This window comes from Phallusia mammillata, chromosome 1 (assembly GCF_965637545.1).
Source record: "Phallusia mammillata chromosome 1, kaPhaMamm4.hap1.1, whole genome shotgun sequence".
NCBI lineage: Eukaryota > Metazoa > Chordata > Ascidiacea > Phlebobranchia > Ascidiidae > Phallusia > Phallusia mammillata.
In genome coordinates this window covers 4,592,718-4,612,456 of record NC_137252.1, presented here as the reverse complement: position 1 = coordinate 4,612,456, position 19,739 = coordinate 4,592,718, and the positions used below count along the sequence as shown (strand labels likewise).

General features: G+C 35.6%; 3 protein-coding genes across 3 annotated transcripts; all 3 read right to left on the bottom strand.

The window, feature by feature from the left end:
* Positions 1 to 9: 9 nt before the first annotated feature.
* LOC145204246 (sodium-dependent noradrenaline transporter-like) lies at positions 10 to 1,136 on the bottom strand. The gene is made up of 3 exons (XM_080076738.1): positions 947 to 1,136; positions 288 to 464; positions 10 to 138 (listed from the first exon to the last, which is right to left on the bottom strand). Exons 1-3 carry the CDS (start codon positions 1,088 to 1,090, stop codon positions 52 to 54), a joined length of 408 nt encoding a protein of 135 aa, XP_079932864.1. The 5' UTR covers positions 1,091 to 1,136; the 3' UTR covers positions 10 to 51.
* Positions 1,137 to 1,292: 156 nt separating this feature from the next.
* LOC145217709 (sodium- and chloride-dependent betaine transporter-like) lies at positions 1,293 to 5,980 on the bottom strand. The gene is made up of 11 exons (XM_080085081.1): positions 5,849 to 5,980; positions 5,527 to 5,775; positions 4,525 to 4,656; positions 4,192 to 4,441; positions 3,494 to 3,626; positions 3,275 to 3,409; positions 2,683 to 2,786; positions 2,380 to 2,473; positions 1,989 to 2,132; positions 1,457 to 1,594; positions 1,293 to 1,334 (listed from the first exon to the last, which is right to left on the bottom strand). The coding sequence occupies exons 2-11, from the start codon at positions 5,717 to 5,719 to the stop codon at positions 1,293 to 1,295; spliced, it is 1,365 nt and encodes a 454-aa protein (XP_079941207.1). The 5' UTR covers positions 5,720 to 5,775; positions 5,849 to 5,980.
* Positions 5,981 to 14,172: 8,192 nt separating this feature from the next.
* LOC145217633 (sodium- and chloride-dependent betaine transporter-like) lies at positions 14,173 to 19,418 on the bottom strand. The gene is made up of 11 exons (XM_080084977.1): positions 19,170 to 19,418; positions 18,172 to 18,303; positions 17,837 to 18,086; positions 17,155 to 17,287; positions 16,840 to 17,070; positions 16,419 to 16,522; positions 16,150 to 16,243; positions 15,811 to 15,954; positions 14,793 to 14,921; positions 14,554 to 14,730; positions 14,173 to 14,259 (listed from the first exon to the last, which is right to left on the bottom strand). Exons 1-11 carry the CDS (start codon positions 19,360 to 19,362, stop codon positions 14,173 to 14,175), a joined length of 1,674 nt encoding a protein of 557 aa, XP_079941103.1. The 5' UTR covers positions 19,363 to 19,418.
* Positions 19,419 to 19,739: the final 321 nt, after the last annotated feature.

The following is a 19,739-nucleotide window of genomic DNA, read 5'->3' as shown; positions in this document are numbered from 1 at the left end:
CCAGGTAAAAGTAAGCCAGTATGGTTGATCAGACTGAAGGTCAGAATGAGGTCAAAGCAGTGTTTCTTTGTTGTCAGATGCAGCTGTGGTTGGTAACCCGGATGTTGGTTCTTCGTCTATCTTCTGCGCAGCCAGTAACTAAATCAATCACACACAAAATTTTGTATTTTACGATAAGGTCACATTCATATCAATGTTTTCAAACCTCGATTAATTTCACATCTTATAGGCCAGGTATACTGTGATAAAACAAACATGATCTCTTCGCCTGGACTACTGGTACAAACCTGTTCAATATTTCCACCGTTCCTCCAAGTTTTCACGAGTTTGAAGATTGCGTAACCAGGTATAAACGCAATTGAACTTAGACTTGTGAGATGTCCAATACATTCAGCCCATACAGGGTAAGTATAGTCATCATATGTTGGACGTTTGATGTTCGCCATTAGGTAAATTGCCATCGCCTGTGTGTAAGATCAGACGACATGCTTATTATGCTTATTTGTTGACTGTTCAAGCCCTTGAAAGATTTACAGTTTTTCTTTTCTTTTATTGAGACAAAGCAGATGATTTGAACGGTTGTTAAGTGGTTAAGTTATATATTCTTTAAACTGATATTAATCATTAATGTTAAGACAGGGTGATTCAGTAAAATTTAAGTAAAAATCAATATAGTTAGCAGAACCAAAAATATGTAAATGGTACAAATGTGTGGAAATTATGAAAATTGATTTGGTAAGTAAATGAGTTAAAAGAAGTTTAAACGTCCTCACTAAAGTCTACAAAACTCTGTTACAATCTGACCAAACATAATCTTATCATTTAAGAATTTGTATCTTAAAACAAACGAAAAATACAAAACAGGATTCAGAAACTACAACGTGCCGCTGTGAGCGCTTGGAAATTTAATAAGGGCAGATGCAATTCATAATTTTAAACAACTAACCCCGCAAGTTAAGGGTGAGATGAACTTCCATGATATTTTGATCCACATTTTTCCTCTCTTTTCGCCAATCATCTTTACCAAATCCTCCCAGTATCTGTCGAATCCGTAGAACCACGAGGCGGCCACACACTGACACATAACCATCACAAGCCAACACCAACCCGCGACACCGTAAGAGCTATGCAGTTCAAAGATGCAAACACCTCCCTGAGTAAACATACCAGCTTTAAATTGTCGCCTTTTGGACACTTTGCTGAAGTGCTTGAGTTAAGTTTTTTCTTAGTTTAATTTTAAGCAGCTTTTACCAGAGTTTGAAAAGAAAACCCCAAGGTGCGAATTTACATTATTAGTTGACTTGATAAGTCATGTTTTTTGGGTGTCCTTGCTGCTATAAAAACCGTTTAACAGTTATGAATGAAAAAGTAACAAAGCAAATAAACTGAATTTGGTTTGATTTGATTTTCAATGTTTTTGTACCATGACTTAAAAGTTGTGGTTAAAAAAACAAACCTGTGTGACCATGGAAAGACCGAGTAACATGAAAACAGCAAACAGAATTGCTAGTGTTATGCTCCTGCCATATTTATATTGTCTCAAGATCCGGCAGTTGTCCATGATTGCCGTTATAACTGCTTCCAAGCAAACAAACTGAACAACACAAAAGTTAAGAGCATAGTATTCATCTGGTATGAATTATGTTGCAAAAATTGTTCAAACTGACAAGAACATTTAACATCAAAAATGAATTTTCAATGAACCAGGCCGTAAGGAACGCATTAGCAAATCGGGCTGGTCTCAAAGCACCTTTGTGCATATTAAGGTAAAAATAATTAGCCAGGGATGGGATTCGAACCCACGACAGGGGTTATCCGAGGTTGGCGCTCAACTATTTGACTTACATTAGACTTGGCGGTAAGGCCCAGCGAAATTAGATCACAATATGTAGCACATTTCGATTTTTGTTGGGAAATTGCCAGCCTAAACATCATTCTGCAACATTGGGAGGTATATAATCATACGTTTCAAGTCATTTTCTTCCGACCTGTGTGTCGTATCCAAGAAATAGAACCATGAGGAAGAACAGAACGGACCAGAGTTGTGAAGTCGGTAGAAGTGAAAGGATTTCCGGGTAAACTATGAAGGCCAAGCCCGGACCTGAAGAGGCGACTTCATCTAAGGTTTTATTCTGTAAATGTAATGCAGCGCCGTATAACTACAATCTACAGCAAAACAAAACAAAATTGCAAACTTGGTGAAAAATATAACTTTACAACTATACAAATGTGTGAAAACAGCTTGTGTGTGAAAACAAAAGTGACAAATGTGGAGATGTCAATTGGCTGAAAGTTTCGTTTAAGTTACAAACAACTTATAATCCTAACACAGCTACTACTATTAAGTCTATGTTGAATATCCAATATTCATTTTTTTACCTGGTAGTTGGCCATGAAACCCAAAGAAGAGAAAACAGCGAACCCGGCAGTGAAACTAGCAATAAGGTTTGCTGCCACAATGTGGAAAGCATCTCTGTGTGGAAGGTACAACAAATATTCAAAAACATGCCGTTTATATATCTCTTTTTTAGGAAAACTATTCTTTACATTTATCAGTCACAGAAACAGCCAAATTTTTCTACACTTGATGCTATGCTGTTACCAGACGACCAGTATTTTTTGAATGATTTAAGAAAGGGTAAAAAAAATCAACTTACGTAACCACTTCAAGTACGTACGTACCTCCACAGGTTGTGGTGATAGTCGTTAAACGTGCTAAGTGATATAAGAGCACCTGAGGCCAGACTGTTTGTGAATAAAACCTGGGACCCAGCGCTGACCCAAACCTGTCAAAACATTGAATCAAATGATCAATTATTTTCTGTGAAGAAAAGAAACCAAGAAAACTTTAGTTTCATCATGGCTTTATTTTGGATCATGGCTTTATTTTAATTTGCGGCCTGATTCGAACTCATGGCTGCTTTACAATTTTAGATCAACTTATATAAATGAACGCTGATACACTGTGGCTGGTGCAAACCTGGTTAAGATTTTCGACAAAGCCAATTAAACAAACCACCTAACTTTTATCCATTTAAAACAGTGTTTAACAACTTGACCACACTGAAAAAACAAAAAAAGCCCTGGGGTACCACATTTCTACATGATCAAATCCAACAGTTTCTTCTACTGGAATAAATAGTTTATTACCACAAAATCACAAAGAAAAATAAACTTATGTTACTGATAAAACTAAATTGTATTTTGTTACAGTTGCAACGAAAACGGTAAACAGATCAATGATTTTTGGGCAATTCGCTGCCTTTACACTTACCCCAGGATCCAACAACTTGTTCAAGTCAGGGATTAAAAAGTATTTAATTCCCTCACTAGCGCCCTCAAGCAGCAGACCACGTATAAGGATGACGAAAATAAAAACATAAGGAAGTGTAGCTGTGACGTAGGCAATCTAAATTATGACGTAAAACAAATTTACGTGTAACTGTGGTTTAATAAATTTGAATGCAAATGAAAAATTGTATTTGAATTTTACCTTGGCTGACCAATTAATTCCTTTAAAGATGCACAAGTAAAGTCCGATCCATATGACAAGAAGATAAGCACTCAGATCGGGAACCAAATCTCCTATTTGTTCGATACCGGCGGATTTCTGAAGAACTTTAAGGCTGGAAATACGTAAGATCGTTTGTAAACTAAAGCACTTATTTGTGGTATGGCATGTTGTTTTAATTAATTCAATAATTTTGAATACGTCGATGATCGGATGTAAACAAAGAAAATAATGTTGAATACGTCGATGATGCATGTAAACAAAGAAAAGTCTATGTGAAATCTAAGCCAACTAGTCACTTCGAAACTACTACTTCTGTGCATGTCGTCACAGCCTAAAAAATGTCCATGTGAACATTAAATTTGAAGCTGAAACGATTTAAGATTGTTAATTAAAACTCAAAATGTCTTCAAATGTAGTTTGTAGTGAGCATGAGGAATATTACGTATTGTTTTGACTTTGTATTAATGTTTGCTGTTCCGATAAACATATGCTTGTAAACAAAACAGCAGCACTGTCATCCATATGTACACTTCTTTTAAAAAAATACTCCCTTAAAAACGATACATTTTACTCTAAATGTCAAATGTAAAGAGTTCAAAATCTTTTGTTGCGAAAAAAGTTGTTAAAAAAATATCAATAACTCTAAAAAAAAAATTTCTCACTACTACGTTTCTTACTTCCAAAACTCTGTGGCCGCAGACACTTTCCCGCTAAAATTTCCCGCCGTTTGGTTGCCAGGCAACTGTGTATAGTTCAACTTCACATCTTTCGGTGTGACACAGTTCACAGTATTCCAATCGTTGTGACAAGTGGACCAAGGCAGTTCTTTGGCAAAGGAGGCCACGATGTACTTTACTGCCCACACCAATATTATGGGATAGGATATCGAGAAATTTATTAGTAAAATGACTTGAGCAATTGCTATACCTGCAAAAAATACATAAATGTTTGCTGCTTCATCACTTATAAGCAGTAGATAACTTTTTGCTGACTCATGTCAATCTTGTTACCTTTCATGATTGGGGTTATATTCCAACTCTTCAAGAGTCCCTGTCTAAATCTCTGCCCTAAGGAGATATCAAGGACGTTGCCAGGAATCGCAATCAGCACAGTAAAGAGAAGATAAGGAACAAGGAATGCTCCTGAAATGAGAAATAATGAACAAACGTTTTGAACGTAGGTAATGGCAGGACCATTAGGAACACCGGCATGTTTGGCTCATCATGTTTGTCACGATGGAATTGTCATCACAGCTATAAATAAACGTTATTTAGAAAGCTTCATGCAAACTGTAATTGTTTCAAATATTAAGCTGAAGTATAAAACAACTTGAAATGTGAATAAATAACCGATTGCAACTAAAAGTATGATAGCCTAATGGCCTTTCGGCTTTATCCAAATTCATGCAGCGATGGCTATTGTTATCAGCTGTTCATGTATTTATTTTTTGAAACGTAGTGTGTTTTTCGTAACAGTCGATGTGCTTCGTTAGCTACACAATTGCACGCCATTGATACTTGTGTGTATGTAGTGGTCAAAAACAGCGAAATCGAACAGAAGCAAGTTATTTAAGGCTCAAACACTCTCACTGTGTCGTGCTACTGAACTAAGTCTGCCATATTTCCACCCCCAAAACGAGGACACATGGTTAAAAGAACATGAAAAAATACTTTAAGGCCAACCCAAAAATAAAAGCTTCAGAAATTAGACGGTGTTCACTAGCTTGGATAAAGTTTAACATTTATCACATCACATTACTAAAATAAGCTTGTATTTTCAAAAATGTAAAACTTTTATTCTCTGAAAAATAAGCTGAAGATGTATATTTGGCTTCTTTCAAAGGCATATGTAATTGTTACATATTTATTTTGTAAATCAGAAATTCTTTATAAAGAAGGACATTTGGGTACTATTTCTTGTCCTCGGAGGACAACTTGGTTTTTGTCAAAAAGGAGGACATGTCCTCCAAAAAGAGGACGTATGGCAGGCCTATACTCAACACGTCTTCCTACCTCCGCCGTTTTTGAAGCACAGATAAGGAAACCTCCAAACATTTCCGAGTCCTACGTTCAAACCAATCGCCGAAATCAAAAACTCCAAAGATTTCTTCCACTTTGCACGATCTTTTTTATCTTGTTGATTGTCTGCTCTAATGTCCCCATTTTTGTTTTGTGTATTTTCCGAAGACCAATTATTTTCCTCCATAGGTACTGACGTGGGATTTTGAAGACAATCAACAGTTTTCACAAACAGCTTGTAATCTTGCTGTGAAAAAGGCGACCTCTTGAACTACCGCCTTAACTGGTGGAAAACGTAAAAAAACGATTACACTACCTTTTACGGATTCTGTTTGTTAATGTAGCCTTCTCAGTAGCATGAATAAAGACAACCAATTTATAACGCGTCGCTTCGCTCGTTTAGTATCGTATTTCCTTGAGAGTGTTGTCTGTTGCAAGCGATAACGGAAATTCAACGCGAGAGTGTTGTCTGTTGCAAGCGATAACGGAAATTCAGCTTTGCTCGTCAGAAACCATAAACACAAACACGTCAGTAATCACTTCAAATCCTAAATAAATGAACAGAAAATGTTGCAAACATTTATGGTGAATTGCAAAGCATTTTTTTGTAAATATTAAGATGATTAATAATATAGAAAATGCTTATTACTCAATACGTCAATTTTATTACATAATGCCTTGTAGTAAAGGTGTATATAGTAGCAAGGCGTTAGTCTTGCACTATTTGTGCCTAATGTTCGTACATTATCCGGCTTTGGGATAGTTTCGTGAATTTGTAAAGATTTTGTGCGAAACATAGTCTACACTAATACCAATGCAACTTACACATTGTTGCAAAAAAAAACGAATAAAATGTTACCAACTGCCAAACACGACTGAAAAAAGCTTAAGAAAACCTTGCAACTTAAACCGGTCTCTAAAAGTTAATGTGAGGGCGAAATATGGCAAGGAATTAGCAAAAATTACTACTTAGCTAAAATTGAACTAGCACCATAAATCCTGCGCAGAATTAGTCAAGATCGATTAATAGGACACAAAAATTTATATTATTAATTACCTTGGAATCTGGAGAGTAGTAGGATATGTAGATCTTAGTAAAAAAAAGATTTTCAATTTAGACAGAACATGGGTCACCAAATACCCAATTTCTTAAAAGTGTGCGTTAAAACAAAGCAATACGTAAGCTGGATATATGAAACACAATATATCATTGGCTACTACCACAAATTTGCATTAATTCAACATTCTCAAGTTGAATGTTGAAAAAGTAAGTTTTTTCCAAAAAACTTTCAATTGTTTTCAAACTTATTGTTTGAAAAATCAAAAAAATCATTTTTTTTTGAAAAAACTTTCAATTTGTTTCAAACAACGAAAGTGAAAGGATGAGTTTAGTTGCCTAGCGCACACAAACAAAACAAAGAGCCAACATTCGTGTTACCAGCGTCATTCGACAAGGAAATAACGTTACTCTGTCCTTGAACTGGCCTCCAGTCAAATCCAACTATCTCTGCGTGTACTTTTTCTCCGGGCCCTTGTTTGCGCCAAACTTTTAGTTCTTGCATAACTCTTAACCTATTTTGAGAAAAAGCTACTGCATTTGATTTAACCTGAGTTAAACCTATTTTGCTTTGAATAGTTGGTGTCACAATGGTGCATATTGGCAAAACGCGCTGCAGCCACTCCGCGTTATAAAGGGTTATGTGAGTAAGCTTAAAGCTAGTGAGTCTCGCGGAGTGTGAGTAAACACGTTTTTATCAGTTCAACTCAAAACTCCACTTCAGCAAAAATCATAATATAAGCCAAAAGTGTCCAATGCAAGTTAATACGTAAGTTTTACTCATAACTGCTTATCACCGTTATATTCAACAAAACAAAATTTCGATTTTTTTCTTGTAAGGGCAGTAAGGAGGAAATACAATGTCCAAGGAAATTAGTAAATCTAAACTCGAACGGTTGCCAAATTAAAGCCAACTGAGTAAAACGAAAAACGCAAGACCGAAGTACACAAAAAGTGAATGGGCATTGTGACAAATACAATCTCACGACTTTCTGACACACTGCGTTACCCTAAAGCAACTGCCCCACACTTTTGTTGCCAAGTTATCTGCTGTAAGATGTAACCTCTGCTATTGAAAAGCAGTTCTAGAGTTAGTTTAACTTCGGTATCGTGTTGCAACTATATGCAATGTTGCTGCTTTGATAAATATAGCTAAAATACGCACTGTTATGTTTGTTTGTTTTTTGTTAAAATAATGTATTAAAATTTTGACAAAGATTCCAAGTAAACGAGCGATTTGGTTTTATTTTCTTGTTTTATAAGCTTACATTCAGTTTGTTGGCAATGGTTTTTGTTCTGTTGGTGTTAGGTTTTGATAACAATTTGCACTGATCTACAACGATGGGCGACAAATACATGGACACGTTTTTAGTAACCTTTGTTATGTTTTTTCCACAACTCCTAGGCCAGGGTAAGAAATTTATATTTATTATTCTATTTTTTTTAACCACATGTAGGTACATTATAATTAAATGTATTTTATGTATCAAAACATAAGCTTTGGACCAGAGCTATTCAATCTTTTATTCCATCACTGATTACAAATATTTTTCAGATTGTTCAAGATACATCAGTTCTAATGAAAAGGTGATCGTTCTTTCAAATGACCAGAAGAACGCAAATTCCGCGCAAGCTTCTTGTCAAGTGGAAGGAGGACAGCTTGCTTCGTTAGATTCTCAACGTAGCATTAATCAAGTTTCATCGGTGGCAACTAAACTGTTCACTAACGGTAGTGAAGTGTTTTATTTAACACATAACGAAAATAAAATGTAGCATTTATTTTTTATTAAGACTTACATGATACTCCAAATTTAGATTTTGTCAACCATTTTGGGCGTTCTAGAATCCACGAACATTAAGCAATAAAAGGAACGTGTAAAACCTGCGCAGCAAGTTTAGTTGATAAAAGATCATTTTCGCGAAAGACCTGTTGACTGAAAATATGTGCAGTTATTCTGGTCATTACCACCTTAATGCTGCTCCAATATCAACATTTCACATGACCACTTATTACCTTTTGTCAATTTCCATTTTTTAATTCTTAAGTAGACAGTAACCACAGTAAAGTGACTCGATGACCAGTGTTTGGCTCTCACTGACCCGGTCACGCAGTTATTCCTTTTGTTATTGTTTCGTTTATGCCAGGGGTGTCCAAACTTTTTTTGATGGGAGCCAATTTTTACCAGGTGAAGAAGCCCGCGGGCCAACGTATTTTAGAATTAGACCCAAATATACGGGATTTAGGGAAATTGTGGGATTTTGTTGCGTCAGCACTATGTATGCTTCCGTTTTACTGGTAAATAAAGTTCCATGGAAGGCTTTTGCGTGAAGTCGCAAGTGGCCAAAACCCAAAAACATAATCCAAACTATGGCGGGCCATACGCATTGCAATTAAAAAAAAACAGCCGCGGGCCACGCGAAATGCCGTCGGGGCCGCACTTTGGACACCCCTGGTTTATGCAATCACTTCTATTTCAATGCGTTCAAAGTGCAAAATGTTGTATTAAGTTGAAAAATTGACTGGAAGAAAAATTAATATCTTTTACGCTTCGCAAGAAATTGGTAGCCCCAATTATCAATGTTTATTTATTTATTTATTTATTTTTTGCTAAACGATGTACTGGCCCCCCAGAATAAAGAATCGTAGTCAAAACAACCTGTGCAGTATTTCAAATCGATTAACAAAGTCACACTTTGTATTTTTTTCTTTGTGGTGCAGATTTGCAAATTGTGTGGATGTACAGCAAAGTCTATTCTCCTCGTGACATATTTAAATATTCCAAGACAAAGATAACGCAGCCGAGCGTTTGGAAACCTGTCATGTACAACGGTGTACATTTCTATTTTCACTTGCACAAAAGGTCAGTACTGTTTGTAAAGCGCCAACCAACAAACCTAAAATTTATCAATTCGATCTAACGGACGGAGAAACAACAAAAAACATTTTGGCCATTGACACAAAAGTACTTAATTGTCAGAAAATTTTGTTTTAGTAATTTTTCGCCAAGCAGCCTACCAGTGTTTTTTTTGTGATCCTGCTGGGGAACCTGATTCAAGATGGTTGGTACAACCCAGGAATCCATGCAACGAAGCTAAAGGTGAGATTCGCTTTGCAACATTCCAAGAATATATTTCAACGAGCAACACATTTTAAAAATTGTGTCTATTTTTATTTTATTAGATCTTTATATGTTTTGTTTATTGTGTTTGTATTGTAATTGTTTGATTACTTGTTCAGATATTAACGCTCTTTTAGCCAATGTACACAATATATTTGACAAAAAAAGCGTTATTAAATTTATTCAGTATGCCATGCAACAACATTTGTATCATAATTGTTTAGGTTGGAAGAACAGGTTTACGTTGTACGCATCGACTATAGGTGGATCAGGAACCAAGACATTGTATCGTTATACTGTTCCTTACCTTGTAAGCACAAAGTTATGGCCAATAAAGGAAAACAACACTTCTATTTTGGCTAAAACCAATTTTTACGTGTTTGGTAGGTAACAAAGAAATATGTCGGGTAGCTTGTGTTTAGGCAAAAAATCATACAAATCGAAACTTTACCCTAAACGGCAAACAAAACATTTGAAAGTGCTACAAAACGATTAAAAATATAATATTGGGATTTGTATTTACTGCAAACATTACAGATGTTAATATATGGTTGGGATCAACGTCATCATGTTCCCCGTGTACTTTAAACTACTGTGAGAGTTGGACGCCAAACTGCAATATTGATGTCAGCACAGGAGCTTTCTACGCTTGTCAGTTTACACGTAAATTCTAAAAATATATATCTTTAATTTGCCAAATTATTATTCACACAAAACTGTTTTTTTTTTATAAAGTGTAAATTAGAGTCTTAAATTGATGATGCACAAATAATTTGTTAAACAAACACTTTTGATAAACATTTTTTTTACTTTCTGTTTAGTAAACGCGACTGCGATATACAACTGTGAAGGATTGGTTGTGTCTTGGTCCGGAAATTTGCATAAATTAACCAATTCAACAAACGGAAGAGGGATCATAGTTGAGGTGGATTTAACTTCGTTGTTTTCATTAGTAAGGTCTATTTTCGTTGTTGATTCTTTAAAAAGACAAATTTTGGTACCAACTGTTGTAAGACTAGTAAGTTTGTCCATTCTTTTACTGAAGCAAGTTTTATTGTGGCTATTTAAACAGTGTTTCACAAATTAGTGTAAAAAAAATACAAAATCACTAAACAGGGAATGTTTAAATCCGAAAAGTTAAATGGTTGAGTGTGTCTTTATGTCACTTTAGCAAAACCACATAAAAGGTCTATCCAACATGTTATTTAAATTTTTAAAACAGACAACGCTAATTTAAATGTCAATTGGTAAAGCTAAAAGTTTAATAATACAATGTACTCTTTGACTAACGCTAAGTAAACATAAGATACGGCATAATTACATTTATTCACACTTGGAAACCGACTTCCATGGTTTTTACATTAAAGGAATTTCTAAACACCAACGTTAAAAAGTTATTTCCTTACAATGACAAATCTTACATCATTACAGACGGTTTGCCTAAAAATGTGGCTCATCAAGTCAAGGTAATGTTTTCTTGAAAAAGGAAAATAATAATATTCAAAGCATCTGATTAAAAACTTAACATCATATATTGGTGCATGCTTTTCCATTATATGATGGGAAAGTTGTTTTTATTCACGCCAACTGCAAAACTTCTTTAAAAACTTAATAATATTAGAGGTCACTTTGATCTGCGTTTGATTGTGTTATTTTTTCCCCTATTCCAATCCCTCATTACCGACATATACACGAAAAGTACCTTTACCAAGAACAACAGGCACGAACTTGATTAATGACACGAACAGTTTGTTGCTACTTTTTATTGCTAAAATACTGTTTTATTGTCTGCTTTGTTCTTAGCCCGTACAAGTTATTATTCAAACATGTCAAATCCATGTGGCAGGTAACAGCAAAGTTGACTGCTTGCCCCAAAGTTGTCGCATCCAAGACAATTCAAGTTCCAGCAATCCGTGGTCAACCGTCGCACCGTGTTTCTTACCTTTTGAAAGAAAGTAGGATTAACATCACAAAAAGTGATTGCGTCATGACTGTTCTAGGTGGCGTCTCATCCAATAATGGATTTTGCAAAATTCAGGTTAGATCTATTTAAAAGTAGGCATGTTATGGTATGTATGATTACACTGTTTAAAATGGCAGCCATAAGTGCGGTCTTCTAATGTTTGCGTCTTGTATGTGCTTGCTAAAAACGTTTTGTTTCTACAGCTGAATGTCGAAGGACACACTGTTCAAATCTTTAACATCAATCAGAGACAAAACACATTCCGGTTTCAGGCGGATAAAAGCAAAATTGGTTCGACTCAAAATTTTTCGGTAACTGTCAAATGATTTTGCGTGTAAATATTTTTTTGAAATAGTTTTAACCAACGTTAATCAGTGTGTGGTTAATTTATTTTTGTTTACATTATGACATGATAGAAATGTTTTAGTTCTTCAGCTTTAAATGTAACGTCAATGGTAGATTAATTAAGTTTGCTACCAACATTAAATATTTCAGGTTCTTACTTACGGAACCTTTATATTTTTTCCGCAACAAACGGCAACTGTTGCTTGTTCAGGTTTTACCACAAACCAAGGTAAAAAAACCTTACTCAAATAAATTTTGTAAACTATGAACTATAACAGTCGTACATAAAAAACAATGTTTTTGTTTGCAGTAACACGGAGTAACCCTTGGAATTTGACTGGGCCTCTGGTTGCGGTTATTTTAATTCTCATCGTTGTTATCGTTCTGACTGCGTTCTGCTGCAGAAAGTCAGTTCTGATTTTTTTTTTGCTTACTGGAATCAATAAATTACAACTTGACTTTTCAGCTAAGATTAACTTTACAAAGTTAGTGTGTATGGTATAATCTTTAAAGGTAATGACTGTTTTTTTCCTTATTACTATTAATTGCGTGGCCTCAGAATTTTAGTAATTTCATTGGTGCGCCCACCGGTAAATTAAGCAACGTTAGGCAGTGTACGAATTGGTGAACACAAACTGACATTCATTTTTTACATTTAAAAAGAACACAAATTTATACCACGAAGAGAATACATATGAAAACGTAAGTGCAAACTTGCTTTTTGAAATGCTGTCCTTAATGGGCGGACAACCCCTGAATGCATTATTCTTACAATGAGTTCGCCATCGAGCTGACCGTTTGATAGAAGTCCGTTTCTTATATTGCGGGTTCCTCTGGGTTGATTTTTTTTCTTTCTTTCTTATATTGCTTTCGACTTATCGCGTTTATGTTAATTCAACTCAGCGGGTTCCTCTGGGTTGAGTAAATTCACCTTAAGTTTTTCCCCAAGAACACAAATAAGCGAAATTTGTTTGTTTTAGTCAAAACAAAATCAGCATGACAATGCATTTCAACAATACTTCCTTCAGCAATACCTAAATATAGAAACCCACAATTGGTATATTCACGAGCCTAATAAACCGTATCTCTTTTTGTTTGTTTTGATTACAAATTCGGACCTCTGTTGAAACAAAAACAGTTTGTAAACGTACATAACATTGGGGCTAAATAGATGAGGTACACGAATTTCCTCTGCTTGTCTAATAACTAGACTCGTCCAAGTTTCAAAATGTCGTCTTACAGAGGCAATCTATGCTTACTTTTTACTTAATTAATCAAACATACCTACTTCTATAGCTACTATATAGTAGTCTACTACTGCTGCTAATGTCCCATAACAACAACCTCAAGTTAAACTAACGCTACTGCTGTCTTCTCACACTAGCAGAAGTTTGTGCTTCAAGACTGACATCTTGTCGGAAGCGGTAAGTGTTGCGTAGTTGCTGAAGGGCTGACGCGTTGCTTAGGAAATTCGTGTTATTACTTCTGTCACGATCTCACAAACCCAGCTAGATTTTCTCGGTTTTGTTTGTCTTTAGTTTAACTTTAATTTGGCAACTGTTCGGTTTCGGGTTTTGTTATTTCCTTGTGGCTGACATCATTTCTCCAAGCTTACAACAAAAGAGTTGCACCAAAACAATGTAAAATATAAACCAAATGGTTAATTTGTCGTACATTTGAAACAAGGAATGGTTTGTGCAACACTAGTTTATTCGATTAATAGTGATAATGCGTATGGCGTTAGACGCATATTTGCCGTTGTTCACAGAAATCTGGTTAACAACTTTCTGTCGCTGATATCGCTTAAGCATACGTTATGCGAAGCGATATTTTTCACATTCAAACAATATGTGAAGCCTTGCGATTTTATAAATATGATTTTTAATTGAAATATGATGTGAAGCGCAGCCATTTGTAAAGCGTACAAGTGAAAGGCTAATTAAACCAGGGGCCAAATGTTCAAAGATTATTAATATTTTTAAGTAAACAATTTGTTTGTTAAAATTATTTTGAAGGTAGTTTAGGGACAAAAAACTAAGTTGGTGATTCTGTACAACGCCTTTTATGGGCCTGGCGTACTATGAAGCTGGTAAATAGGTGTAAATTTTAGAAATTTGTCCAAATATAGTTGGATGTGGCTGAAGGTCAGTTTAAGGTCAAAGCAGCGTTTCTAAGTTTTCATGTGTTGGCGTAGTAGGTAACCCGGATGTTGGCTCGGCGTCAATCTTCTGCGCAGCCAGCAACTAAAAACAAGCAAACAAAATATTTTAACAAACAATTTTGGGGTGAAACCAGCAAATGACGTAACTTGTATGGAAGACGAATAAATTCTTTATTTTTATGTTTAAACTTGTATTCTACATAACGAAACTACATTAAGTCCACAAAAGAAGCAATGATATCAACTTAAACTTTCAAGTTACAAGACAAGACGCTCAATAACGGCACACAGTGAGCAAAATAATCGAGTTTGGTTGTTTAAACTTAACCTGTGATAAAATTAATAATAATTTTTCGTTTACATTATTTATGCATACCTGTTTTATATTTCCTCCGTTTCCCCAAGTTTTCACAAGTTTGTAGATTGCATAACCAGGTATAAACGCAATTGAACTTAGACTTGTGAGATGTCCAATACATTCAGCCCACACAGGGTAAGTATAGTCATCATATGTTGGACGTTTGATGTTTGCCATTAAGTAGATTGCCATTGTCTGTTTGTAAAGTACACATCTTTAGCATATCACACACATGCATAACAATTACAAAACTGAACCCCGCAAGTTAAGGGTGAGATGAACTTCCATGATATTTTGATCCACATCTTTCCTCTCTTTTCGCCAATCATCTTTACCAAATCCTCCCAGTATCTGTCGAATCCGTAGAACCACGAGGCGGCCACACACTGACACACAACCATTACAAGCCAACACCAACCCGCGACACCGTAAGAGCTATGCAGTTCAAAGATGTAAACACCTCCCTGAGTAAACATACCAGCTTTAAATTGTCGCCTTTTGGACACTTTGCTGAAGTGCTTGACTTAAGTTTTTTCTTAGTTTAATTTTAAGCAGCTTTTACCAGAGTTTGAAAAGAAAACCCCAAGGTGCGAATTTACATTATTAGTTGACTTGATAAGTCATGTTTTTTAGGTGTCCTTGCTGCTATAAAAACCGTTTAACAGTTATGAATGACAAAGTAACAAAGCAAATAAACTGAATTTGGTTTGATTTGATTTTCAATGTTTTTGCACCATGACTAAAAAGTTACAGAAAAAACAAACCTGTGTGACCATGGAAAGACCGAGTAACATGAAAGCAGCAAACAGAATCGCTAGTGTTATGCTCCTCCCATATTTGTATTGTCTCAAGATCCGGCAGTTGTCCATGATTGCCGTTATAACTGCTTCCAAGCAAACAAACTGAACACACCAAAAGTTAAGAGCTTAATATTCATCCGGTATGAATAATGTTGCAAAAAATGTTCAAACTGACAAGAATATTTAACAAAGGGACGCATTAGCAAATCGAGCTGGTCTCAAAGCACCTCCATGCAGAATAGGGTGAAAACACTTAGCCAGCGATGGGAATTCGAACCCACGACAGGCGGTTATCCGGGGCTGGCGCTCAACTATTTGACTTTTTTAGGCTTTAAGGTAAGGCCCAGCAAAATTAGATCACAATATGTAGCACATTTCGATCTTTGTTGGGAGATTGCCAGCTTATTTAACAGCATTGGAAGTTATATAATCATACGTATGAGAGCTTTATGTTTTCAAATCATTTTCTTCAGACCTGAGTGTCGTATCCAAGGAACAGAATCATGAGAAAGAATAGAACTGACCAGAGTTGTGGAGCTGGTAGAAGTGAAAGGATTTCGGGGTAAACTATGAAGGCCAAGCCCGGACCGGAAGAGGCGACTTCATCTAAGGTTTTGTTCTGTGAACGTAATGGCGAGCTTTAATACAACAATCTACAGCAAAACAAAATTACAAACTTGGTAAAAAAATGTAACTTTACAAATGTACAAAAAGCTTGTGTGTAAAAACAACAGTGAGCATAACTTGACTCATTTAAGTTACAACTCAAAAACTTAACACAGCTACTACTCAATTTCGAGGATTCATTTCTTACCTGGTAGTTTGCCATGAAACCCAAAGCAGAGAAAACAGCAAATCCAGCAGTGAAACTTGCGATAAGATTTGCTGCCACAATATAAAAAGCATCTCTGTGAAGAAAAACAAATATTGAAAAACATTTGTTTAAAACCCTGCTTTATAAGAAGATTGTTTATTGTATTTACCAGTCACACAAAGGCCACGATTGCTTGCACAACATGCGGGGTTATCACAAAACGACCAAAAATTTCAATTTTTACATAACCACCACAAGTACAGACGTACCTCCACAGGTTGTGGTGATAGTCGTTAAACGTGCTAAGTGATGTAAGTGCTCCCGAGGCCAGAGCGTTTGTGAATAAAACCTGGGATCCAGCACTGACCCAAACCTGTCAAAACATTGAATCAAATGATCAATTATTTTCTGTGAAGAAAAGACACCAAGAAAACTTTAGTTACATCTTGGCTTTATTTTGGACTGGTGCTAAATCAGGATTTTGCCTTTTTACCATTTCCTTTTAGCAAAGAATTAGATTGTAAAAAATAATTTGCGGCATGATTCGAACTCATGGCTGCTTCACAATTTTAGATCAACTTATATAAATGAACGCTGGTGATACCACATTTCTACATGATCAAATCCAACAGTTTCTTCTACTGGAATAAATAGTTTATTACCACAAAATCACAAAGAAAAATAAACTTATGTTACTGATAAAACTAAATTGTATTTTGTTACAGTTGCAACGAAAACGGTAAACAGATCAATGATTTTTGGGCAATTCGCTGCCTTTACACTTACCCCAGGATCCAACAACTTGTTCAAGTCAGGGATTAAAAAGTATTTAATTCCCTCACTAGCGCCCTCAAGCAGCAGACCACGTATAAGGATGACGAAAATAAAAACATAAGGAAGTGTAGCTGTGACGTAGGCAATCTGAATTATGACGTAAAACAAATTTACGTGTAAATGTGGTTTAATAAATTTGAATGCAATTGAAAAAATGTATTTGAATTTTACCTTGGCTGACCAATTAATTCCTTTAAAGATGCACAAGTAAAGTCCGATCCATATAACAAGAAGATAAGCACTCAGATCGGGAACCAAATCTCCTATTTGTTCGATACCGGCGGATTTCTGAAGAACTTTAAGGCTGGAAATACGTAAGATCGTTTGTAAACTAAAGCACTTAGTTGTGGTATGGCATGTTGTTTTAATTAATTCAATAATTTTGAATACGTCGATGATCGCATGCAAACAAAGAAAATAATGTTGAATACGTCGATGATGCATGTAAACAAAGAAACGTCGATGATGCATGTAAACACTTCGAAATTACTACTTCTGTGCATATCGTCACAGCCCAAAAAATGTCCATGTGAACATTAAATTTGAAGCTGAAACGATTTAAGATTGTTAATTAAAACTCAAAATGTCTTCAAATGTAGTTTGTAGTGAGTATGAGGAATATTACGTATTGTTTTGACTTTGTATTAATGTTTGCTATTCCGATAAACATATGCTTGTAAACAAAACAGCAGCACTGTCATCCATATGTACACTTCTTTTTAAAAAATACTCCCTTAAAAACGATACATTTTACTCTAAATGTCAAATGTAAAGAGTTCAAAATCTTTTGTTGCGAAAAAAGTTGTTAAAAAAATATCAATAACTTTATAATTCTCACTACTACGTTTCTTACTTCCAAAACTCTGTGGCCGCAGACACTTTCCCGCTAAAATTTCCCGCCGTTTGGTTGCCAGGCAACTGTGTATAGTTCAACTTCACATCTTTCGGTGTGATACAGTTCACAGTATTCCAATCGTTGTGACAAGTGGACCAAGGCAGTTCTTTGGCAAAGGAGGCCACGATGTACTTTACTCCCCACACCAATATTATGGGATAGGATATCGAGAAATTGATTAGTAAAATGACTTGAGCAATTGCTATACCTGCAAAAAATACATAAATATTTGCTGCTTCATCACTTATAAAACAGTAGATAACTTTTTGCTGACTCATGGCAATCTGAGTTACCTTTCATTATTGGGGTTATATTCCAACTCTTCAAGAGTCCCTGTCTAAATCTCTGCCCTAAGGAAATATCAAGGACGTTGCCAGGAATCGCAATCAGCACAGTAAAGAGAAGATAAGGAACAAGGAATGCTCCTGAAATGAGAAATAATGAACAAACGTTTTGAACGTAGGTAATGGCAGGACCATTAGGAACACCGGCATGTTTGGCTTATCATGTTTGTCACGATGGAATTGTCATCACAGCTATAAATAAACGTTATTGAGAAAGCTTCATGCAAACTGTAATTGTTTCAAATATTAAGCTGAAGTATAAAACAACTTGAAATGTGAATAAATAACCGATTGCAACTAAAAGTATGATAACCTAATGGCTATTCGGTTTTATCCAAATTCATTCCGCGATGGCTATTGTTATCATCTGTTCATTCCTTTTTTTAAATGTAGTGTGTTTTTCGTAACAGTAGATGTGCTTCGTTAGCTACACAATTGCACACCATTGATACTTGTGTGTATATAGTGGTCAAAAACAGCGAAATCGAACTGAAGCAAGTTATTTAAGGCTCAAACACTCTCACTGTGTCGTGCTACTGAACTAAGTCTGCCATATTTCCACCCCCAAAACGAGGACACATGGTTAAAAGAACATGAAAAAATACTTTAAGGCCAACCCAAAAATAAAAGCTTCAGAAATTAGACGGTTTTCACTAGCTTGGATAAAGTTTAACATTTATCACATCACATTACTAAAATAAGCTTGTATTTTCAAAAATGTAAAACCTTTATTCTCTGAAAAATAAGCTGAAGATGTATATTTGGCTTCTTTCAAAGGCATATATAATTGTTACATATTTATTTGGTAAATCAGAAATTCTTTATAAAGGAGGACATTTGGGTACTATTTCTTGTCCTCGGAGGACAACTTGGTTTTTGTCAAAAAGGAGGACATGTCCTCCAAAAAGAGGACGTATGGCAGGCCTATACTCAACACATCTTCCTACCTCCGCCGTTTTTGAAGCACAGATAAGGAAACCTCCAAACATTTCCGAGTCCTACGTTCAAACCAATCGCCGAAATCAAAAAATCCAAAGATTTCTTCCACTTTGCACGATCTTTTTTATCTTGTTGATTGTCTGCTCTAATGTCCCCATTTTTGTTTTTTGTATTTTCCGAAGACCAATTATTTTCCTCCATAGGTACTGACGTGGGATTTTGAAGACAATCAACAGTTTTCACAAACAGCTTGTAATCTTGCTGCGAAAAAGGCGACCTCTTGAACTACCGCCTTAACTGGTGGAAAACGTAAAAAACGATTACACTACCTTTTTACGGATTCTGTTTGTTAATGTAGCCTTCTCAGTAGCATGAATAAAAACAACCAATTTATAACGCGTCGCTTCGCTCGTTTAGTATCGTATTTCCTTGAGAGTGTTGTCTGTTGCAAGCGATAACGAAAATTCAACGCGAGAGTGTTGTCTGTTGCAAGCGATAACGGAAATTCAGCTTTGCTCGTCAGAAACCATAAACACAAACACGTCAGTAATCACTTCAAATCCTAAAAAAATGAACAG